The sequence below is a fragment of the Corapipo altera genome, unplaced genomic scaffold (assembly GCF_003945725.1).
Source record: "Corapipo altera isolate COAL_440 unplaced genomic scaffold, ASM394572v1 55, whole genome shotgun sequence".
NCBI lineage: Eukaryota > Metazoa > Chordata > Aves > Passeriformes > Pipridae > Corapipo > Corapipo altera.
Window position 1 is genome coordinate 17,927,121 of NW_020884882.1, and position 25,653 is coordinate 17,952,773.

The 25,653-nt window shown below is 41.7% G+C and overlaps 1 protein-coding gene across 3 annotated transcripts in view; it reads right to left on the minus strand.

The window, feature by feature from the left end:
* FGD5 (FYVE, RhoGEF and PH domain containing 5) overlaps positions 1-25,653 on the minus strand; it is an 88,102-nt gene that overhangs the window by 41,911 nt on the left and 20,538 nt on the right. For all 3 annotated transcript variants that reach the window (XM_027640226.1, XM_027640227.1, XM_027640225.1), the window contains exons 3-5: positions 9,991-10,120; positions 1,792-1,850; positions 1,651-1,681 (exon numbers count right to left, since the gene is read on the minus strand). In XM_027640226.1, the coding sequence (XP_027496027.1) occupies positions 1,651-1,681; positions 1,792-1,850; positions 9,991-10,120 (220 nt within the window). The remainder of the gene's footprint in view (positions 1-1,650; positions 1,682-1,791; positions 1,851-9,990; positions 10,121-25,653) is intronic.

The window sequence follows — 25,653 nt, forward strand, 5'->3', positions numbered from 1 at the left end:
AATAGAGAAAAGAATGACAAAGTTTGAGGATTAAATAATCCTGAAGGAAATTCAAAGACTAATCAACTTCTGAAAACTAAATTGTGAATACCAAGAGATCACGGACTTGGACTACAAGGCCCTGCCAGTTCCATTTGCTCAGACCAAAATGAGTTCTTAAGTCGCTACTCCAGAGAATTGCATTACCTTTGAGTAGGGCAAGAAACGGCTAACCTTTTAGATTATTATCACTACTACCACACCAACTGATACAGAGTTTGTGAGCTAACACAGTGTTTCCAGTCTTTCAGTTCAATAGCAGAGTGGGTGTATGGAAATGTCATCATTTTGGCAATCAATCAGTTTATTAAAGTCTCCACTGAAAGGCCAAACAGATTCTGTTATGCTGAATGAATAGCAGCTTCAGCCAAGCCTGGACATGAGATGGGAAACTGCTCCTGCTGCAGGGTTAAGAAAAGCCCTTTTTTCCTTTCTGAAAAGAGCTTGGGTGTGGTTTATTTCCTTGCCTTTCTCACCAATACATGGGTTTACATGAGAAGATGAAACTTGAGACATGAAGATGAACATTTAGAAACTGTCTTCATGAGAACACTGGTGATGGGAAACAGAGAAATGTTTGCCTGAGCTGAGGAATGTTGTCAAGGAAGCCCTTGGTCCTAACAGGCCATGAGTGGGGTGCTGTACCTTGACAGTAGTTTGATGACTCTGTTCACTCATGGCTGCTTCTGAAATATGCCAGTGGGACTTGTGTCAACAGCAAGTGTGCAGTGAAGCATGATTTTTTGCTGATGTGACTATTCCTAACGCTATTTAAATATGGAAGAATATGGGAAAAGGTGTATTTTAATTTATTGTACCTTTTTGCACTATGGCAGTATTGAAAAACCTCTGTTAGGCAATATTATCCCTGCACTCTAAGGGACTTACACATTGTAAAATTGGTAACGGTTTCTCTAGATTTTCGGAATAATACATTGGGCAACAGGTGAATATGAAGATCCAACAGCAGTTGGGGTGGGAAATGTAACAACACTGTGACTATGGCTTTCCAGATTGAACATGGAAAAGAACAGATAAACCCATAAACCAGTGGGTTTATGCCACGCAAGAGCTCTCTATCAGGCCTTATGCTTCTGTGTGTTCTCTCATACGTTTCTGACACCAGAGTTTGTATTTTCCATGTGGTGACTACCTGTGTCACAATGTGGATATCCAGCACATACTGGCTATTACCGATACTGCATTATCAAAAAAAAAAAAAAAAAAGCTTAAAAGGAAGCAGAGTGAATCCATTCAAACCAAATCACCATCCTTCATAGCTCTGCATCCATCGGTCTCGCTCTGAGGAGAGAGTGTTCACTCCTGTTTATCACCATCTCCTTCTCTTCACTAGGCTTATTCTGCATCTTACACCAGTCTGAGAGCCCCAGCAAGCACTGTTGGCCAACACTTTTCCCTCTGAATGATAAATTAATAGATTTGATGATCTGCAGCAAGAGCAGATTAGTGGCAGACATATTCCTTTGCAATGGTTCACAGTAAGCCATTCCTTCTTAAATTCTCCTCAATCCCATCAGTGCTTCTATGTCTTCTAAATTGCAGCTAAGTAAAATGGTATTTAGGCTTCAGTAATTAAAATTATTTACTTACCATATGTAACAGCTGGAGCATCTCCACATATCTGAGGAAAGAGACAAACTTTTATTAATTGCTATCAAATGAATATGGAAGGGTGGACTGCCTAGCTTCAACTTTAGAATAGCAACAGATAGTTTGTAACAATGAACTCACACTTTTTCTGAAGACATCAGCTCCTGGGCAATGAGGTAAGCTCTGGACTGGCCTTCTTTCTGTTAACAGAAAAAGTCAGAGACAATTAAGAGATGTCTCATTCCAAGAAGTAAAGCAGTGTTAAAGAGCACTTTGAACTGACATATTTTGTCAGTAAAAATAGTGACTGGACTTTTATTCTTTGTTGTTCAGTGTCTGGCATCCTGGACTTCTTTCCATGACAGGCCATTTCCCCAATTCAAATACTCATAGTATAGTACAAAACAATAGCTGCCAATGCAGCTATCAAGTTTGTGTTGTTATTGAAAATGGACAACAAATTTCTGTTGATTTTTACAGGTCCAAAATTTGTCAAAGAAGCAGAAAGTGCTTAACTTTAAACAGACTAGCTTCACGGCTGTTGCGGCTCATACTATGTGGAAAAGGGAGTTCTTTATCAAAATGTTCTGACTGCTGTGCGTGAGAGCTGTGGAAGCCAATGGGGCAAAGGGCTGTATTGCATGATAAACAAAATGTCTAAATGAAATGGCCATAAATATCTCCAGAAATAGTTCAGTACTTCACCAGAGAACACTGAAATCTCAGTGGCATCTACTTAACTGGTGGGCATCTTGGAAGACACAGCGAATTGTGAAAGCAAAGTATATGGCTCTGAGGTGCAAGTGGCTAATTAGGGCATTTTGCTCATACTTCATGACTCATCCTTATGATAAGAGATGACCAAAGCATAGAAATATGTACCGAGAGGAATGTTCTACGAAAAGTTTGACTTTTTTAGCAGTGGTGAAGTAGGGAGCTAAACCAGTGGTCTAAAAGCAGTAAATAAAGCAGCCCTCAGTGTCCTAAAGTGGACTCGGGTGAAACGAGAGCAGCATCAAGTCTTTGTGACAGTGCTTGCCAGACCAAATATGCTGGGAAGAAGACTCAGTGAAGCAGAAAGCCAAGGGTCCCCGCATGGCTGCACAGCCTCCATCTGCTAAGCAAAGGCATGCACTGAGGCTGGAGGGCAGCTTCTGGAGAGGGAGCTGGGAAGGAGCCATACACAGGGCTGGGCACATGACTGGCTGCAGAGAGTAAAGATTTCTAAAAAGGTGGCAGCTTGGCGGTGTTACAATAATCACTTGGACTTTGTTTCAGAAACTTGATGGTTGAGGGACCTGCACTCCCTCTATCCCCTGTTCCCAGAAGTCTGTCTCTAGATACTCTTGTCTATCTCAGAGTACATTTCCTGGTTTAAGAAACAGCAGTTAAATAACACAAGACAGGCAATGCCTAGATGCACTCTCTGACTTGCCCTAGACAGGCCATGTGACACTGAGGTCCCTGAATTTTGTCTCTTGGCTAAGACATATTAATCATAAAAGCTGATGGCACTTTGGTGACAGCGCCAGTCACTGCCCTCTGGGCCCAGTGCCAGCTCTTAGTTGTGCTGATCTAGTTGTTTGCATGACCTTGATCAGAACCAGACTGGTCTCCTGATCCAGCTTAAAAAATTGTGGGGCTGGGGGCAAATCTGCCTCCATGGGGCTGGAATGGGGTTGTTTGGCCTGAGAGCAGCACAAGCAGATCACAGAACAATTCACTAAACCCCAGAAGCATTAGTACTGGACAAGTCACTTCTCTGGTGTACTCAGGGAGTAACCCTTTGCATTTCAAAAGCGGGGAAACTACTGAAGACTTGGAATCAGCAGCTTCATCCTTGTGCATGCCACTGGCTTGCCATACTGACACAGACAAACTACATCTCTCCGTCCGTCTTAGTACGTGCATGTCATTTCACACGCTGCTCAGGGTAGGGGTATTGGACCTTGATGGTACCCAATCAGAGGCTTATCACAATTTCGTAAGCTTCAACCTCTGAGCTGAGTGACTTCATAATGCCCCTGTTGTAACTATCACGCACTATGAAGCAGTTAACAGTGATGCCACGGTGGTGCCAATAGTAAACTGAGGAGTTACAACAACAAATGACTTTTTCCGGCTGGCTTTGTGAATCAGTGAGAGAGAAGGAGAATCTGTCCACATCTGTCTCCCAGGCCCTGTCCTTGAAGAGCTAGATTGCAGCTCTCCTGGGGAATCTGTGTAATTGTATAAATCAAGAGCTGCCCCTTGAAAGGCATCTGAATTAGGGGCTTCTTCGAAGCACACAAATCTTGTCATTCGCAGCTCCAGCATGTTTCAGTTTTGTGTGTGTGTGTGTGAGCATGAGTGCATATTTTAATATGTGAAGGTTAAAGGTTTGCAAAACAGAATGATTAATGGAGTCTGGAAACCAAGCCCACCAGGTGGAAATGGCTAAGGAGCAGCAAAAGCAGTTTTATATACTGTTGCTGTGATTCAGTAGCTGTCCTGCTTGTCGTGAGACCTTTGAGGCTCAGCTTAGTATTCCCTGTTTGTGTGTGGTGCAGGTCCCCTCCATCTGCCATATGGGGTTGCTGGCTCCCTTTTTGTCCACTGCCTTTCATTATGATACCTGGGAGAAGGGTGGAGCATCTTACCTCCAGTGCTGCCTTTTCACAAGACCAGCATACAGAGATTGTTCCCTATATGTATGAAGTTCCCCTTCATTCCTCCAGCACACCAACAGTCTAGGCAGGATTAGATATATTAAACCAAAAGTCCTAAATGACTAGCCAGAATGCTTTGGGGTTTCATTGGCATAAAATCCAACCATGTCTGATCTGAATTCCTCTCTTTTATACCATTTCGCTCTGTGGTTACATGCTATTCACCTCATTACAGACTTTCATATATTGCCACCAGGGTAAGATCACATCCCTCCTACGCTGGTTTTATACAGTTCCTTTTAACATATTGCTGGATTTAGACTAAACTCAATAGTATTTGCATACAGATTGGTTCGCTTTTAGATTTCCAATACAGTTAACTGACAGACAGATCTGTGTTCTGGATGAAAGAAATGTCTTTATGTTCCAGCTATGGCTTTATTATTGTTCTAGGATCTGCATTAATTTATTTCCTGAGTGCTTTAAAGACTATAATTCTTACAGGTATTCACACATATTAATCACATTCTTTTCGTATTATTTTACTGAGAATCCCTTCAGTTTTACACATAAAACTCCCTCCTGTGTTTACAGACCAATTTAAGAGAGCATTCTTAATTGTTCCTTTGCCTAGTGGCTTAACGTAGAGTTTGCTGTATATCTTTCCTAACTATAACAGAGTTCTTAAAATAGCTATTGTTGCTTCAATATGCCCAGCACTGTGTTTACCCAGCCACTGCTTTCTCCTTCCAAAGGCACCCTGTAAAGGGAGACTCTGCCTCCTTTTGCTTTGGGGCAAATTGTGCCACTGATCACAGTCTAAATGCCTTCCATTTACTAGTGGGGTTATTTTTAAACCTGTTGCTTTGTTTGATCAGCATATATCATACATCTTTAGTATCTGTGTGACACCATCTGGATGAAGCAGCATGATGGAAATAGCTCTTGAAGCCCAGCCCAAGACATTATGCTTTGTTGTGTCATTACAGGACCATAAGTATGGCTGTTTGCAAGATGCTGGAAAAATGAGTTCTTAAATTAGCAAGTGGGTTCCCATGCTTTATCCATCCCCACTGATCCCAAAACCTGTGCTTCATCTGTCTGTATTTCTTATATGCACATCACCCTAAGGCCTCTGCTGCATCTCTGCTGTCATTTGTCCCACAGGTGTTTGCCCTTCCCCAAACCTAACCTACTTCCCCAAATAGAGCTGTTAATGTAGTAGTAGTAGTAGTAATGTAGTAGGAAGGGAGATGCATTCCTGATACTATCATATCAGTGAATTCCTTTAAAGGCTTCCCTTTAAAGGTTCCCACAGTGAACCAAAAGGCTAGCACCTAACTTTCTGCCTTGCCTGCATGTTTGATCACTAATCTGCATAAGATGGTTTTTTCTCTTCTCTGGATGCAGCATAAAAATCACTTCTCCTTGCTGGTTCCTTATCTTCAGCCAGCCAAGGGTTAGGTGTGGTAAAAGAATTGTCTCGTGAATCCTTTCAGTTTTATAATAATTGGAGGTTGTATAAGGTTAGTGACAAAAGGCATCAAATGCACAGAAGATCCAGTCCTAAAAAGTACCTAGAAGAAAGGAACTGTCTGAAGACTTTTGCCTGAAGATTCTGACACTAAAGTGAGAGGCACAAGCTACGGAGGGATAGCTGATGATTCAGTATACAGCAGCATCTTCCTCAAAAGTACACTTCCAAGATTATATTATCTCTATTTCTGATCTTCTTTTTAAAACTGGAAATTCGGAAACTGCTACAGAAACTAAGTTCTGCCAAAGGGAACTCTATTTAAAGTTGGTGTCTAGTCGAATTTTAACTATTAAGCTCATTTACCCTATAATTCCTTTAATGCTCATTAGCTGAGTGGGTCCCAGATGGATCTAGTTCTCTTTTTTTAGCAGTAAAAAGCAATCATGAAGTTCAGGTTTGAATCCAGCTCAATGACGATAAGAAAAATCTGGGGTTCTGCATCCTGGACCTTGTGAGCATTTGTCTAGTGAGTGAAGGTTCAGATGTAGGAGATGAAGAGAAAGTCCTTATTTTACTAGGCATGAGTTTTCTGTTCCTTACTGGAATCTCTAATTCCAATATTATTTTCTGTAGGCAGCTCAGATGCCATCATACAACCTTGAGAGCCCAGTACAGAAAAGCCATGTGTCACCTTCTGATAAACTGGTAAGGATTTAATTAAATGAACATATATAAAAGACATATGAATAAGAGGTGGTCCAGGACCATCTTCTAAATTAGATTAGCAGGAGAAAAAAAAGGAGTGAATCTCCATCAGTAGTGTAAGTGAAGGGCACCGCTCTTCGTAATATAATCCAGTAGAATCTCAAAGGTTGAGCAAATTTACAGCATTCCCTGTCTCTGAGTTCTCTAAGTTGTTATTATATGCCAGCAGAGTGAAGAGAAGGAAATAAAGAGCTTTTTTAACCAGAAATAATGAATTTTCACTGTTACTGTTATACAGAAGAATCAGGACCACCATGTGACTTCTGATGACAAATGCTAGACTTCTCAGGGTCTGAGGTACTCCCAGTGGAATAAAGGCAAAAATTCAAAATCCACCTCCTGTTTTACATTTTTATACCTGCCCCATTCTAAATAGGTTTTTAATAATGAAAATTCCTCTAACAGAGATGAAAGCCCCTCTTTTTGCTCTTTAAAATAAAGTTGATAATGTAAAAAATACCACAGCAGATACTACTGGCTGTGTTTCAGATTGTTTACAGTGCAGGGGCTCTAGCAGCCCCTGAAAATTTCTTCCCACTTGCATGAGTCTGGTCCCCAGGAGAGCATGGATTCAAAGGAGATGAGCTGTTGAAACAATACTAGGAAATGTGTGTACAAAGCTAACTTTTAAAACTACATTTACTTGTAAAAATGAGCTTAAGAAGAAACATCAGAGGAAAAAATCTGCTTCAAACTGGAAGTCTTGAGATTCTCCAGCAAACAAGCTAAGAGAAAGCAGATGAGCAAAACCAAAGCATGCTCCTTGCATTTTGGTACAGAAATTCACTCATGACCGTGAAAGGCAGCAGATAAAATTCAGCTCAATGTAAATGAAATTCATGTATCTGGACACAGGGGGGAGATTTTATAATCGAGGCTGCTTCATGCATTTATTTAAACCAAGTTTCCCTGAGGAGCAGAAAAACAGAAATCAAACGAACAAACCCCAGAAGATTATTTTTTTTTTTTTTTGGCATGTGCGTATGTGTCTTTTAAAATCCAAATTTGATTCTTAGCCTGCCAGCCCTAAATGGCTGTTTTGACAAGATTAGCTCATTTTGAAATCCTGTTTTTGCATCCAGACCAATATGTGTCTGCCAATTCTCCCCAAGTGACAGTACATCTGAACTCATTCATATTGTACAGCCGCTCCTGGGCATTTTGTTCCAAGAGATACATCACTTCATCAGGGAGCTGGACAAGTTCTTTGCACTTTGGCATTATAGAGGCAGGTTTTGATAGAGCAGCTAATGTTCCCTTGGCACACAGAAGATTGGTGTGAGAAGACAATAAGCAGAGGCAGGAGCAGCAGGGTAGGAAAAACAGTCCTCTATGAAGTCCTCTGTAAAGACACCAGTGCTTCCTGAGACATGAGCACTCACTGGTTCATCAGCCAGCTCAGAAATATGGCCTGTAGTAAAATGAAGCTGTTTTAAGAGAGCTCCCCAAGAGCTTGTGGAAGTCTGGTACTGGGTACTGTGATCCTTGTTGACAGTCAGCTTGAGAAGCAAAGGCCAACAAAGCAACCACACCTCTTCTGATTTTCTCTATCAGCCATGTGCAAACAGTTTGTGTTCTGAAGAGTGGGAGAGATACCTCCAGTTAGACTCTGAAGCACATACTTGTTCTCTAAGTGCTGCCTTCTTCTCCGACAGCTACACAGCGTGGTTACACCAGGACAACAGAACAATTAAAATAAATGAGGTGGAATAAGGGAGACATTTAGAAAAAACATTATTTCCCAATGTCTTTAGTAAAACCCTACAAGAAGTGGCAATAAAATTGTTTTTAGCAGTCTTGAATTTACTTCCCAGTGCACAGTGATTGCATGCATTTCCCTTGTGAACTCAAGTCAAAGTTTTATAGTCACTTCACAACTACCATCACGAGATGCTGAGAAATCTGGTCATCTTAGATAAGACACTAGGGTACACTCTAGAAATGCTAGTGGTTTGTCAGCTAACTAATAGGAAACTATCTGAAAGGAAAAATGTTTTTCACTTAATGGGGAATGTCAGAAATTTAAAGGCTTTTCCCTTTCCAAAACAGTGTGAAAGCAACAACCAACCAGCAAATAAAACCTCACAAATCTCAGAGGAAAAAAGATTGATTGTGACTGTTTCACTTGTTTCATGTCATCATGAAGATCAAACCACAGTCTTTTCCACTGGTACCAGAGGAAGTTTAGCACCCTGCAGGCTAGACATAACTGAGATATGGCATGCGGGGAAATCAAAGGAAGCTATTTCCCCTCCAAGATTAAAGCAACAGCAATTTCAGTTACCTTTCAATGTCATTCTGCTTGCAGTTTCTATTTTCTGTTTCTAAAGAACTGGTGTCCTGGTAGGCGGGAAACTATGCTTCCCTCTTCATACTGGCCCCTAAACAAAGCTTCACATTCTGGCAATGCCTGAAGAGATCTGGTCTTCCTAGAATCAATCTACTTATGCTTTTCCTTGACAGAGTTGACCCTTATTTAGCCATCATTTGGATTTGGAGGCTCATCTGCACAGACTTTTTCAGGCTCTGACACATGCTCATGACCAAACACAAGCTATCTACAATCAGGAAGTTGTATAGCTGTGTTGACACTGAGACCAGGACAAAATGAAAGGCAGAGAGAGGTGCAGGTAATCAGGATTTGCTATTTTCCTATGCAGCCTTAGTTCCTGGGGCTCAAATTGGAAGACTTCAGAAGAACATACCCATTTGTTGCATGCATACCAAATGAGCTATGCACTGTGTGCTTGTACAGTAACCCAAGGGTAGGCTCACGTTGGTTTTTAAGCACAGACACACACACGCACACGCACGCATGTGCACACACGCCCTCCAGTGAAAAACAAAGGTAAATTTGTGCCTAAGCCTGCTCAATGCCATTTGTTGAACAACTGCACTGTTAGTCAGCTTACTGGAGATTAAAACAGCCTTAAATGGTCCTAAGATGTGGTCACATTTCCATGATCTTCCCCATCATTTGTTTAAGAGCTGTTTTATTAATCAGAAATTAGTAAAATAAACCCAAACACAAGTGGATTTTCCTGTAATGAGAGAATTTTGAGATGGCAGAGACCTATTAAATAGTTTACTCCAACCAACACAAAACTGGTTCCAATACTGTATTTGTCGTTTTTTTACTCAGTGGAGTTTTAAATTTTCAAGATTGCAGCTAAATCCTTTGAAGCAAGACATTTTTCCTGACACTGAAGTCAGGACTTTCTTGCTGTTTATGCTGCCTCCACTGTCTGTCTTTGGACTACATTCTTTGCCATTGCCACATGCTATAGGGGCAAATTGCTGTTAACACACTGGGGGAGTAAAGGACTGATGGCTCTGACATTCCTAAATGAGCACAAGGCAAAGAGCAGAGAGAGTTGAGAATCCAGATCCTTCTGCTAACTGCTTTTTCCTCTCCAGCTTTCATGCATTCCCCATTTTTGGGTCTTTTACCTTGTTCATGAGGCTGGGATCACCAGAGCTGCTCTCCTCCTCTTCTGAACTTCTCTGCTCCTCATCTGATGTGACAACTTCCATTGGTATCATGGAGACTGGGCACACCTTGTAGGGCTCAGTGTAGGCACTGCAGAGAGAATAAGAACAGACTAGCTCAGTTGTATTATTCCCTCAGTTTGGGGTAAAAAGTTCATACTTAGTTGCAACCAGAACTGCTTTGTTCCTCCCTAGTCAACCCCTCAAAATCGATGCAAAACATCATGCTAACATCTCAGTGCTTATTAAAAATGGAAGTTAGATGTTGTAACAATGGGTTTTTCTGGGAAAACAGAATGATGAGAAAAGTATAACTGTAATACCAATGGTATCAATCAAACTACAAGATACTCAGATCCCAGAATCCTCAAGTTGTTTCCAGGAAATCTGAATTCAGCTCCAGAAACCTCAAGAAAGCTGTGCAGTAAGAGTACTGGATCTAGTATGCAATACAGGTCAGTGGCTTCACAGCATTTTCTTTTAGAAAAAGAAAAATTCAATTAAAATTGCCCATGATTTCAAAACCTCCACAAAGCATGACTAGAGGTAGGTAATCCAGATGGTGCCTGCCCTTTACCTTAGAAAGGTGAAGTTTATTGCCAATCTGAATACACCTAGCTCCAAACTCCAGTTACTAGATCTTGTTAAACCTTTGTCTGCTGAACTGGCAGCAGTTTTCCAGATGTTGTTACTGTGTACTTACAGGCTGCATTCAGGTTGTCCCTTCATTTTGACTTCTATATGAAATAGGTGAACATCTTGGTGTCTTACTATGTCATGCCTCCTATCATTTAATCATTCTAAAATCTCTGAACTTCTTCCAATTATCCATTAGCATTATTCAATTTACTACCCATTTTAGCATCAGTTTTTACTACTAGCCAGTTTTAGCACTGTTCTTGGTACTGCAACACAAAACTCATTATTTCAGCACTGACAAAAGACATATACCAAGACTGCTATACCAAGTGTACCAGCTGTAACACCCATCTATCCTTACTTGACTTTACTGAGGTTTTACATTCAAGGACCATACTAGTATTTTTGGCGACAGTGTCGTTCTGGGAATTCATATACAGCTTATACACCACAGTGGCCCCAAGCCTTTTACATTTCCAGGGCAAGGTTCCAGCGTTCAGCCAACAGGGTGAGTCTTGAGAAACAAAGTCTGACATCTCTGTGTTTTCCAATAGACATGTTGGCCAACCAGGTTAGTCTGTGATGTGAGCCTGGATTACTCAGTCTGTATGATTTCTATACTTCTCATTTCCTCTGAAACATTAACTTCCTTTCACAGCTCTGCCTCACCTCTTTATTTTTCTTTGATCTCCCACGTGGGGTTCCCAGATGTGAACAAACTCAAAACTTCAAAGCCAACACTAGAGTGATAGGAGGCTGGGCAAAGAGGGGTTAATGTAAGTGGGAGGGCAATGAAGAAAGATATTCCCAAGGCCGCTGACCAGACTCTTATTTCCTCATTTCTAAGCTGCAAACAGGGCTGTGTGTCTCCCATGCAGATGTGGCTGTCAGCCTTTCTGTTACACCTCCAGCTTTTCCCTCATGCACAGAGTCCAGGAGTTCTCACAGGCTGCCAGTGCACTTCTCATGCCTGGACGAAGGGCCGAGCAGCAGCACTGTTCCTCTTGTTTATTATTAGTGTCTGCAGTTTTTCAGTGTAAGTGGCATCACTACACTTTGAAAATCTGCCTAGCCTCAACAGCAAAGGGGCCTCAGTGCAAGTGAAAGCAAGAGCAAGGCAAATACAGGAACAGTTCAGGGGGCTTATTAATAGTTGAGCCAGTCTCAGTCCTTACTCACACAGTCCTGCAATTTGTAATTGTTTGCCTCAGCAGACATGAAATTAAGGCCCTCCCTCCTTTTTTTCTCTCTCTCCGATAAATGACTGCATTATGTTAATGTAAGAACACATTACAATTTAGGAAGAATGCCTCAGTATATTAGTCCTGTAATCATTATGAATGGCATTATTAAAGGCTCATGTAGTAGCAGAACTTGCAATATTGCTGAACTGCTACGGGGGCTTCATTTACAGTAGACCTGCAGCCAGTGGCATGGCTTGTGTTTAAAGAGAAGTCTCAAAATGTTATGGATCTCATTCGCACAAGGGATAGGCACAAGCATATTTGTGCCACCATTTCCATTTTGTTCTTCTCTGACCACTCCAGCAGCACTCTGGTGTTTACTTCTGAGACTGTTCTATATTGCCACAGAGCTCCTGGGCAGTGCACCTTTCCCAATACTCAGCATATGTTTTACTCCAATGAACTCACACATCTTCGTCCACCATACATGTCTATGCTCCTGTGGTCTCCTAGCACTCCTAGCTTCTGAAGACTTGAACTGTGCCCATGAACTGCTAAATGATACTTTTCTTTAGCTCATTAAAAGCACTGCTAAATAAGCTTACTGTAAGCAATAAATTTTGATGCAATGGAAGATGCAAATAAAAGTGTGTGTATGAAGAACAAGGGGAGAAATAGTCCCAGAGGTTGCAGTATCTCAATAGACACAGTAATACCCGACTAATTCTCCTCCTTGTAGCAATAATTTGGTTGGATGAGAACAGATTGCAGGCACATTATCTGCTGCTCCTCCAGCAATTGTCTGTCATCATTCCAAGAGTTAGCCAGCACAAGAAAGGAAGCAATGGGCCTTCTGACATTTAATTGACTGAATAAATGCAGGAGGATGCAGTGCAGCAAAAGTCTTTCAGTTAACACCAGTTACATTATAATTACCAGAGCTGCTGATAGGTATAGAGCAGGGAGAAGCTGTACAGATGCACCCTACTAGTTACCTGTGTGCCTTTATCTCTGAACATGTATTGGCACATCTGAAAAAGTGTTCTGGAGTCTACGGATTCTCTGCTTATCCTGCTCCTATAGTTTGTTTACATCTCGCCTCAAGTGACCTCAGTGACTGAGGGGAGGGTGAAGCCATCAAGGAGAGGGAAGCTGAACTGATCCTTGTACTAGCACTTTGTAAATAAAGTCCAGACACAAGTCTCTATTAAGTGGGTGATTTAACAGTAGCAAAAACCACAGACAAAGTTACTATAATAAAGGCCTATGAAGACCATGTATTTGTGGTGTTATGCAAACAACCTGTGCCAGGGCCTCCCCACCCTCTAGGTAAAGAATTTCTTCCTAATGTATAATCTAAATCTCCCCTCTTTTAGTTTAAAACCATTCCCTCTTGTCTTATCATTATCTGCCCATGTGAAAAGTCACCCTCCCTCCTTTTCATAAGCCCCCTTTAAGTACTGGAAGGCTGCAATGAGGTCCCCCCAGAGCCTTCTCTTCTGCAGGCTGAACAGCCCCAGCTCTCCCAGCCTGTCTCCATAGCAGAAGTGCTCCAGCCCTCTGAGAACCTTTGTGGGCTCCTCTGGAGCCACTCTAACTGGTCCTTGTCTTTCTTGTGCTGAGAACTCCAGGTGGAGTCTCAGGAGGACAGAGTAGAGGGGGAGATTCCCTCCCTATTAATGATATGGGAGGGAGCAGGCAAGTGGGAGACTCCTGTGACCAAACCCTCTCGAGATCAAAGCAAGTCTTGTGTGGCCAGTGAGGACATTCAGATTACCCCATCCCAGCTCCTGAGCACTTCCATCGTTCTCGTGTGTCTGTCCGGGAACAAGGGACTTCTTATATTGGATTTCAGTATTCCAAAATGCAGTTTTTAGAGAAGGAGACTGGGTGGCTTATCATTAATCACCATCACCAGTCAGCCTGAATTAGCTTCCTTGGAATAAATTAGTTTCTTTTGGAGGTAAGTTTCAATGTACTTTCAGTGTAAAGAAGGGTAGGAACAAGTGCAGCACTTAAAGAACCTCTGCTGTGTTTGTATTTGAAAGGAACCCATAATTGGTATCCATAAGGTATATATAGCATACAGGATGGTCCCAGCTAATAAAACTCAAGAGGTCAGCAAAGGATACCTTGCTTAATGACTTCCAGGGTGTGCTGAGGTTTTAACCATTGTGTCAGCATTCAGTTAGCAGGTATCTGTTCAGCATTCAGACACCTGGACTGCCTGGATTACTTCCCTGCTGCCTCCCTGTGGTCCTTCACTCTGGTATCCCCAGTCAGTGCCACGACAGAGAGAGAATAGTTCTTTTCTTTGCATCTGTTGCAAACTGCAAATTAGATGATGCAAATTAATTACTACCAATATACTTGAAGGGCAAAGAGCCCCCTGATTTATTTTCTGAAAATTTCTTAGGGGTTCAAAAGTGCCTGCAAATAAAAATCAAAGCAGTATTTTGCCAAAAATGTCACCACAAGACAAAAGAAGCAGTTGAGGAAGCTAGAAATCACGTCCTTGGTTCCATTCCTATAGTGGAACCACTGTATTAAAAGCTGCTTTTGTCAGTAATTATCAACACATGGCTTCCCATATACATTGTTTCCACATAGTGGCAATAGGAAGTAAGTGAACTCTTTGGGTTTCTGAGGTAAGTGCTGACTTCTGCTCTGCCTTTTGTAGGGGACAGAATGTCTTTTTGTCCAGAATGTTTCCTCCATTCATTAGCGAAACCATGGTTCTAGATTGCTAAAAGACGATTCTCTTAATTCTTTGCTAAAAAGAGAATGGCTGTGGTATTGAATTCTGTTAGACTAGATCCATCAAAGCTCTGAAATGAATGACAGTTTTGACTAAATATTTTTCTGTGTGCATTGGTGATTTCATTAGCAATTATTTGGCGTGAGTCGGCAAAGCAAGTTTTCAAGAACTACCTAAGAAGGTACAAACAGTTATTCTTTCCCTGTGGAGTACATCCTCTACAAGTATAACTTCCCTGAAGCCAGCTGAGTGGTGATGAGCTTGACACAGCCGCTCAGAATCATATATGCTCAGTTTACAAATGACTACTAAATTGCTGCCATAGCCTTCCCATCCACAGACTCCAGCCTGTGCCCATTTTAACTCCCCTGTCATAGGGATCTTAGCTCATAACTGCTTATAATACATGGGATGCAAGACCAGAATCTCACCGGGACACAGCTGGGTTATGCAAAGCCCCATTATAAAATCCCCTCTATTATATAAAATCCCCTCTATCCAGTGGAAGAGGAAAAGTAATCAATACCCCCCAAACCCCAACCCTCTATTGTTGGACCAAGAGGATTGAATCCAGCTTTTTTTCTACATGCAGTATCCTTATCCCTGGCTTTATTTCAAGTCCCATGCTCAGCAGTTACTAATTAAAAGCCTGTCTTTCTCAGACAGTGACATCCTTATTGCAAAAAATTAAAATCATATGAACTCAATGCAGTGATAGTAATCAGAGGAGGCAATAGGGTGCTGAATAACCCTGTTCTATTAAAACTGGTTATTTTTTTCTTGTATCCATTTGTAAATTATTATTTTAATTCATTCTGCAAAAGGAAAGCTCACTACTAAAGGAAATTCAAGTCCAAATGTATTTAGAGCCAATAAAAGGAAATGCCTATTAGTGCAGCATATGTTTAGCCAGTCAGTTCCCTGTTATGGCAGATTATCAAGGCAAATATTATATCTGAAGTCTGAAAAGGGCAGGAAAGACATGATGTCTGCTCATAACATACACAGCCTGTCAAGGCAAGGTAACACAGGGATAATCACATTTCACACTCTGAGCCATAAACTTGTTTGCCTGCCAAGGCCAGAAAGGATCTCTTCCTCATGCCACAAGCATTTCAATTTGAATTTTGCTCTTCCTTGAATTGTTGTGGTGCAGAATATAGGAGAGGAAAAGAGGGTTTTTGCTCAGGTGCATAAGGCTTTTGCTCTATTCCAGACAACATTAGGGTCAAAACTCTCCCATCTTCAACCACTGCTCCTAGAGGTGCTCAGAGAACAATGGTGCTGGTGCAGGCTAGTTTTGTAAGAGAGCGCTGACAGTGAGGAGCATAAAGGTGTTGGGGCTTCATCTCAGGGAGTGTTCTCTGGCCCAGCCTGGGTCACTATGAGTAGAGAAGGGATAAGAGAAAGCTTGAGATTGAGGTTTCACTAGCTATATGCCAGATGTGCTAGGCTGGATTGGCTGCTCTTGCTTTGAGGCATCTGTACAAACCTGCACAGCCACTCCACACTTCAGGCTCAGTGACATGTGCCCTGGGGTACGCAGCTGTCTGTGAGCACCATTACCTCCCTAATCCTGTGGCTTTAAACCACTCAGGAAAACAAAGCACCAGTAAAAGCTGGACATGCATGAAAATAAAACACAGAGTCCTTGGGCCTCCAACAAGTGGCATACCCCCTCCCTGCTCAGTGCTCACCCCCTCCCTGCTCTCCCAGGCCCGAGGGAGAGGCAGTGAGCTGTGGTGGCCTCAGCTTGCGCTCAGCCTGGCCCTCTGGCCCTTGTCTTGCATTTCTTGTAAACAGGGAATGCTTCCTCCCCAGAGATGACCTGGCAATGAACTAGTGAGGGCTGACGCTCGGCCGCACCGCACCCAGCGCCCCACCGTGCCAGAAGGTACAATGGGGCAGCTGATAATACATAATAGGTTATTAAGGGCAGCTCTACCCTTTATAGACTCCTTCAAACATATTATTTACATGTCATATCAGCCACCACAGAGCTTTTACTTTCATTAAATCATGAGCTTCACAGGTACCCCAGAGCTCTTCTTTCCAACAACCTCAGCAGAAGTTTTCCTTAAGGTTGTTCTTTTGCTTGATAAATCACAGCCCTATTGATCTCCATCCCCCTACCGTTCCCCATCTCTGGTAACCTTTTGCTATGTTGAATCCTTGCAATGCGAAGGAGAAGGGCAAAATGCTGAGTGCTTGGCAGTGACAAAAGTCTCTGTTTTGTGCTGCGAAACTCTTCTTCCTTCCCAGACCATGCAGACCATACATCTGCATTATGTTGAAACTCCATTCTGCATATCTGTCAAGGGACAGAAGATAACAAAGAAAACACCCACTAATTATCAGGATGGGTTTCAAATGATTTGCTGAGCAACCCCTAGCCACAGCACAAGTGACCTCTGGCAATGAAATGAAACCTTTCAGCACTTCTGCCCTATTCTCCTCTATAAAATGACTTAGTGACAGTCTGAGTTTGGATACAGTGATGTAAAACTGGGGGGGGATTCACCCTGACTTCAGTGGAGTCACTTTATACTTGTGATCTTTGAGCAGAATAAGACCCTCTGATTTCACTCTGAACCCTCTGTAAAACTTATTCCTCTCTATAAATCAATGACAGAATAAGCCAACCCCCTAGAACTTCATTAATAAAAAGAAGGAAAAGATATAAGTAAGAAGGGACCTTCAGCTGGTCACCTGATGGTCATCTCAGAGTATGAGAAGTACACCTCTGTGGGGAGACTACTATCTGGGAAGCAAAGCTGAAACCCCTCCTCTACTACAAATTCTTTGTTATTATCTCTGGCATGTTTCTTCACTTTGTGCTTTGGCAGTCAGTTGTGTAAAGTGGGTAATCCCAGAGCAATGTGATGTTTAAAATACAGGTTAGACCAAAGGCTTTGGAAACTATGGATACCTACCACGGCCTAAACCAGAACTGCTTTGTCCATTTCCCTTGGGGCACAGTTTCACTTCTATTCTTCCTGATGACTGCAAAGTAAAAGGGATTTCACTACTGTGGCCCAATCCTTAAGTCAAAGAGGTATAGGTACCTCCAGGATCATGCCCATGATTACTGAAGTTAAGGCACAGAGTGTTTTCATTCTTGTAGCCCAACCGGCGATGCGGAAATCTCCCCGGATCCATTTAATGATCATGTTTGCTAGCATTGCTGTTTTCTGCTAGGGATGGGGGTTCTTGAGTTACTGGCTCTCAGGCAGCCAAGCTGGTGATTTCTGCATGAAGGCACACAATGGAGAATGGCAGCAATGAAAGGTTTAGGCAGTGTTACTTACCCATAGAATTAGAATTCATAAAAACTTTGCAGACAGACAAAAATCAAAAAAAGGTCTGCACAAATCATTGTATGGGAGTTCTGCAAATGGAGCCAGGCAGAACAAAGGCATGTTTGTCACACACAGTGGACACTCCAGGAGATGCTCAGTGTTGGTGGATGGTTCTGCTGTCTTACAAGCATAATAAAGAGTTTTAAAGTTTTAAATAGGTAAGAATCTGGTCCAGATATGTTTCATGGCTGCACAGGGAGGTTATTGACCACACTGAGCAACACAGAACTAGAATATAAGTCCTGTTCCTTAGTGTTTCTATGTTTATACAATACAGCAGCTGCTCTGTACTTTAGCCCATATAGTCCTGAAACTCAGAACACAGCTGGGACTACACTGCTGATTCTGGAATCTAGCCTGGATGAGATATGATTAGGTGTCAGTTAGGCAAATGTGATCATTATAAGAGCAAATGGATCCAATTCATTATAATCCTTTAAGAATATCCCGTTTAACATAATCTTAAGTGATAACAGTTGTGAAAAGTCAAAGGAGGATGCCAGCTTGGAAACTGATGTCCGTGAAACACAAACACAAAACTGAATTTGAATCAATCATAATCTGCTGCAGCCAGAATTTTTAGTGATCTATGTATTAACAGAAATCTGAATTCTTGTCACCCAATGCCAAAAGACATCAGAACTGGTGGAAGACAGAGGAATTGGTTTTGTGATAGAAAACATTCTTGCATTTTTTTAAGCTGTTTAGAGTTGTGTTGGGATCAGACTTAGAATTAGTATTCCTAAAGACTTTTAGAGAACAGGGAAAATGATACTTCCAAAGCAGGTAATGACAGTTTTCAGTTTTTGTTTTCTTTCTGTTCAAAAAAATAATATTTTATTCTAAAATTAGGAGAAGTAGTAATAACACAATAACACAACACTAATACTTCACAAATCTTCTGAATCTGATAGATTCAGAACATACTTCTGAATCTGATATGATTCTCAGACAAAATACAAATTTCTTGCAAGTAGTGAAGTTATACAAACACTTTATATGATAATGAGTTTGAATAAGAGAATTATCTCAAAGCATTGTCATAGCATTACTGATTTCAATTTCACTCATGCATAAGTAGAACAACAGTTGGTTATGCACATAGTGGAATAAGGGCAGAACATGGGATTTTGAAAGTGGTATTAGGAACAGCAGGACACCCTTGATTTGTAATTGCCATTTCCAAAGTGGAAATGACTCTTGTAATGTATGGCTTTAAGATGTCCCTTTCAATGCAGTAACAACATCCATCTTTTAGCTCCAGCAGTGCAAGAGTGCCCAAGTGTGCAATGTGAGTGCCTTCGGTAGCAGCTGGCAAGGAGAACTCACAGTGCTGTATATATTTCTGTTGTGCAACTAAAGAATCAACCTTGCAGTACCTCAGCAAAAACCTGTCATTTGCCATGTGCCTCAGGCTGAGAATGGTACTGAAGTTAGAGAGGAGTTAAGAGAAAGGTATAGTACCAGTGACTGATGTTCAGGGCAGGTGTCAAACTGCATCCCAGGCTACCAACTCTGCAGAAAGGACAAACCAGTAGCTCCCACGCAGGATTGGACACATTCAACTTGTGCAGAACTGACATCAACTTATGATAAATCAAAACAATCCAACAAAATTTTGTTGGACCCTGTCAGGTTTTTTGAGTCTTAATGAAAGCTAATGAGCGCACTTGTAACAAACGTGGGTAGAGACCTTTCCCAAATCTTCATTTGCAAAGACTGGCCACGATGATGATGAATGAATATTAAGGTTCCGAATTATTAATGGATTGAAAAACCATTATGGACCCCAAAAATAAATTGCATGGGAAAAAAGCCATAATGAGGTGGATTTATAGGATGAAGTTCAGGTGCTAATTTTAAATCAAAGAATTTTCATTTGGGTGTGACCCCTAGGTGATATTTATATTTTTGGGGCAAAATATTGTAAACCTGTCAGCCTATGCCTTTCACATTCAAGCCCTGAGATCCTTATTCTACATTTGCCTCAAAACAGCCTAGTCCATCAAAATTGCTAGAGCAAGGTGAGAAGGTAAAAAATTACTACTTTGATCTGGACGCTTGCTTGACATCAGACTTTAGAGGTATCAGAAAATTTCTTTAACTGGGGGCTTAGAACTTTCCTCTGCTGCATTTATTAAAGCAACAACCAAGTTTAAATATCTAGACAGGTGGACATTTGTGGCACACTTCCTGACCTAGCAGTAAGAGAAATAAAATATGCCTTATAAACTGTGAAGAAACAAGAAGAGACGAAGAATGACCGCTGTTACGAGACAGTACCCCATGCAATAAGGGCAGAGGAACAACCCTCAGAGGTATTTTAAATACAACCTCCCCAATTCCTCAAGAGAGCTTGAGAGTGTTCCTCTCCCCCTCCCAGACCAAATGATGCCATGCTTAACCTCCCACAGAGGCTAAACTAGCACTGAGTCTTGCTGTCATTCTTCAAGTGGCACCCTCACTGACTCCACTACTGTGGCAAAGCTCAGCAAACACAGCAGCGTGGAAATGCAGCTCAGCCTGCAATGTGGGCACAGCCAGTGAGAGAAGTGAAATCAGAACTGTCAGTCCACAGAGCTTGTGTAATGATGTGGCCAGAAGCCATGGCCCAGTTATGACAGCTTGAGCAGGAATACAAAAGACAAGAGCTGGACCTCATCAAACAATTTTCTGTGGCTTAATCATGCTTCTCTCTCTGTAATAAAGTGTTCTGTGTGCAGGCAGATTAAAGATTTCCTTCACATCTAATGGTTCACTTTACAGGGGGCAAAACTCTCTTTGTATGTATGTATTAGTGGCAGTATAACTGTAGTATGGAGACTCAAGATTGTGCCTCCATTACCATTTGACCAGTAAGACTAGTGTGCATGGCCTGGGTCCTCAACCTGAAGCTAGCTCAGCACCAGAAAAGTGACCAGGTTTTGCCTGTTTAGCTATCTGAATGGAGTCACACAAGCCACAGGCACGGTGCTGGGGATGAGGATAAGGTGGCCTCTTTGGCCCAAGGAGGAAGATGGGACTAGGCAGTAGTGGAACAGCTCAGCTGATTTTAACACCACAGTCTGAGCTTTAATGTGGGCTGCACAAGGCCATGGTGGATATACACACACCAACATGTCCTGGTGTGTGCACAGTCTTGCTGGTCTCTGCAGTGTATTCTGCAACCACTTTGTACTGTTTACTTTTCAGAGGACACCATGGACAGGAAGACCAGTGTATCGTATGTGGATCAGAAAGGAGACCTGTGCAAAGAAAGGCAGGATTCATATAAGCCATGGAAAATGCAATGAAGAAGCCTGCTGTCTTTAAAGACTTGAAAGTATCCAGGTATGCCCTGTTACCATCTTATGTTATGATTTTCTGGAGCTGCCTGCTCCATCAAAGCATGGCTGTTAGCTCTCTCCCTGCTCTGGGAATGGATGTACACAGGTAGAACAAGAGATGTGATAACACACTCAACAGTGGGTTGGCTACATGACTGACATGAGAAAATGGCTGGCTGACATGGGGACATCACTGATATGCTTCACAACCCTTCTGCAGATAGGGGTTGCTTTACAAACTGTGGCATTGAGGCCACTCCCAAGAGGTAGCTCTAACCACTCTGAAAAGATCTTATCTGGCCCTATATCGCATGGTGTAGCATGATGTTTTGCAGCAGGTACACTGTTAGGTTCTCTGCTCTAAACAATCTGTTCACTTACCACTGAAATGTAAATTGGTATCTTTACGTAGAGTAGGCTCCAAGACTTTCCAACAAACCTTCACAGCTTTCTGTCATGGTCCCATTCTCTGAAGCCCCTAGCCTGTCACAGATTTCATGGTTCAAGTGTTGCAATGTTTATCTACGTGAAAAGTCCTGAGATACCTTTTAAAATAGTATTGTGCTATAGTATTGCTCCTTTTTATGCCTTGAAGCTTTTTGGTTGAATTGTCATCCCATTAACCCAGCTTTTCATCTGCGACACTTTATTTTACACACACTCTGAAAGTCAAATTCCTTCACAGCTTAAAGCAGTGATTAAAAAGGTATTTTATCTGCTATGTATAGAATGGCTGTGCTGGTTTTGGCTGGGGTAGAATTAACTTTCTTCATTGTAGCTAGTATGGGGTGGTGTTTTGGATTTGTGCTGAAAACAGTGTTGATATTACAGAGATGTTTTTGTTATTGCTGAGCAGGGCTTGCACAGTGTAAAGGCCTTTTCTGGTTTTCTTACTGACATGCTGGAGAAGAAGTTGAGGGGGTGTGTGTGAGGCTAGGAGGAGACACAGCCAGGACAGGTGACCCCAACTGACCCAAGGGGTATTCCATACTGTATGATGTCATGCTCAGTAAATAAGGTGGGGGGACGTTTGGAGCGATGGCTTTGTCTTCTCAAATAACTGTTCCATGTGATGGGGCCCTGCTGTCCTGGGGATGGCTGAACACCTGCTGCCCATGGGAAGCAGGGAATGAATTCCTTTGCTTTGCTTATGTGTGTGGCTTCTGCTTCACCTACTGACCTGTCTTTATCTCAACACATGAGTCGTCTCACTTTCACCCTTCTGATTCCCTCCCCAGTCCCATTGATGGGGGAGTGAGCGAGTGGCTGCTGGGGCTTGGCTCTTGGTTGGGGTTAAACCACAACAGTGATTACTGCAGAGTCTGGAGCGTTAGCTCAGTTCACAAAGGACTCTACCAGGAGAAACCTGTTTTTCTTTGCTGCAACATTTGAAGTTCAGAAATTTAATTTTGAGCCTCAGAAAACTGAAAAGAAGTTATTTCAGATGTTCTAGAAATGAAACAGAAATGTGCCCATTTCTGGTTGCTTTGAGACCAAAACCTGTGGTATTTATTTCTCCTGTGGCTGGTGTCTTAGGCACTGAATTGTGAGAAATTCAGAATCTAATTACCAGTGCTGACTGATTCAAAGTGATCTGGGACAAAAAACAGACCTTCAAGAAGCAGAGATTGGGTTTTCTATATCTTAGGCTACAGCATATGGGTGTTCCTTCAAATTCTGTCAAAATAGACGTATCGGTCACATAGAATGCTTTTGTGAATTTTTCCCCATTTGAAAATGTTTCGGCTCACTCTATTTTCAGGTGCCAGCCTGAATCATCAAGGCAGTCAAATCATAAACTGCTGTTCATATCCTCAGAGGTACAAATCAGCAGAGCATACAAATGCACCCCAAATGAGCACCTGGCACCGTATCATTTTCTCATCCAGATTTCAGCTTACGTAGTCACTTTTCCAACTGTAACATATTTACTAATGTCCTTCTGACTGTGAGTCCTAGATCCACTTAGAAAAAGGTGATACATTTCTTGAAAAGAAACTGTCTGATGGCATGGCACATATTATAGTTAGAGATCAGGAGTATGTTCCTGATTATTATTTCTTTGTTTATTTTTGGCAGTGTAACCTAGTCACTAAAACTTGGAATCAGAGTCTTTACGTTCTGTTTTGATTTTGTTATTCCATACTTTCCATGGAAAATACTCACAGTAAGTTCAACATAATGAACACCATACTGCCCTGCAGGACTCTTAAGATGTAAGGGGAGTTGTCATTTCCTTGTATTAGCAGGATCAGCTGCTTTATCAACACCGTGCAGCCAGGTCTGAGGACAAACTAGGGGAAAAACTCAGTGAAGCTAGGATCAGAAGGAAACCTCTCTAGTGAGGTTTGTAATTGTAATACTCCCTATTAAAAAAAACAACAAACAAGCAACTCAAAACAAAAATAACAAGGCATTTTTGACAGAAGTGAGACTTAACAGACTCCTCTCTTACTGCTGTCAGCATTTCTCCAGCTATTTGTGTTGCCAGAGCCACAAAGGAATTTGTACAGATTATACAATCTTTCTTGTTATCAATCAAAATGGCCTTCACTCTTGAAGACAATTTTCATGGCTGATCATCCCTGCCCTAAATCTCTCTCTTTCTGAAGCAGTGGTAGTTTTTGCTAAATGTATCTTAGTCTTGTGCTAAGATCCCCAAAATAATTTTGCTACCAGGAAAGAATTGGGAAGTTTTAGATAGCAGATCCCTCAAAGTACAAGCTGAAAACCGAGCCCTCTGTTGTTCTCAGGCCAGCACATGCTGGTCCTGTCATTTGGTCATGGGGTAGGAAAACACGGAAAAATGCTATCACCTTTTCCTGCGTTACCAGAATAATGCTTTTTAATGCTGGTGCTGCAAGGTTCAGTGATCTCAGTGGGAGAGAGACTGTGTCCAGAATGCTCCTGACCAATCCAGAACAAAGCAGTGCCCAGTCTCTTGGGTTTTAAAGTTAATGAGCTCCTGCAAGCTGGGTGTGCATAGATACCTCCCTGTGAGAAGGGCAGGGAGGTTTGGCAGCTTCTATCAGTATTCAGAGAGACCTGAGAGCATATGAAAGAGACTGACACTACTAAGAAACCTCTTATTTTCATGGCTCTCCTTCCAGAAGTGTTTTCTGGAATTCTAAACTAATCAAGATCTTTTATCTGGCTTTTCTTTCCTGACATTTGGGGGAAGCATCATCAAGGGAACTTAGTTTTCTTGTATTACAGAGATTCACCCAGTTGTTAAAGGAAAGTATTTCCAGGAGAGAAGCAGATCTTAACTGCTAATCTGTAAGGCTGAAGGAAAGTGCTCAGTGGCTCTCCTCTGTCTCCTAAAAGGTCACGTTCAGTTCCCAGATTAAAATGAGAGCTGGCTGTACTTTTGCATGGCTGAGGCATTTTTAGTTGAAAAATCGGGTTTGGTATGATTAAAAATTGCATAGATTTATGACATTTGGTTGGGATGAATCTATTAAATAATTCCAACCCTCTCCCCTCAATAATTCTGGAAAATCAAAATCATCTTAATTCTGCAACTCGAAAGTATAGTTTAGTTCAGAATTTACTTTAGTATTTATCTATTTTTTTTACTTGCAAATGAAACAATCAGAAAAAATGTCAGAAACTACATAATTCCTTTATTTTGTTGTGTTTTTTTCTTGGACTTTTCAGTTAGGCACACATATTTACTATCTCTTGTTTTTCCTTAGAACTGCAATCAAATGACAAGATAAATTGCTTGTCCAGACAAAATACTTTTTTTTACATTTCTGTCATTTTAACATATGTCACTCTCACAGTGGTTCTTTACCCTGAGTGTATTCACTGTGACATGGCTTTATTTCACTGCCATTGTCTGGATTTTTTAAGCCTGACAGTGTGAGAGTAGAAAGTTTAAAGGAAAGATTTTGAGGTGCCCAGTTTTATCTCACATATTGCCCTTATCTATTTAAGGACCAGAAGATTTGACTTCAAAGATGTATTCTGCTGTATGGAGTCCATTACTTCTGAGGATGTGTGCTAAGGAGGAGTCCCTTCTGAGCTCTTCTAGCCTACTCTCAGAATTAGGAATACAGACTGATACCTAAAATGTAAGAGGGTAAGAAACTTTCATCAGAAACACCAAACTAGCTATTCTTGAATAGGTCCATCTGCCCAGAGGGCTCAGCAGGGGGAAGTAGTGGGTTGATATCTGAGTTTATTAGATGTATTCAAGATGAAAGGATGAACTGCCAACAGACTGAAAAGGTATTTAATTTGAGACAGCTGAGAATGGCTGGATGGAAGAGACACAAGCAACTCGTCTCAGTTTATCAGTACCTAGCTGTATTTCCTTTGAGAAAAAGAAGTCTGAGGACATCCCTGTGATA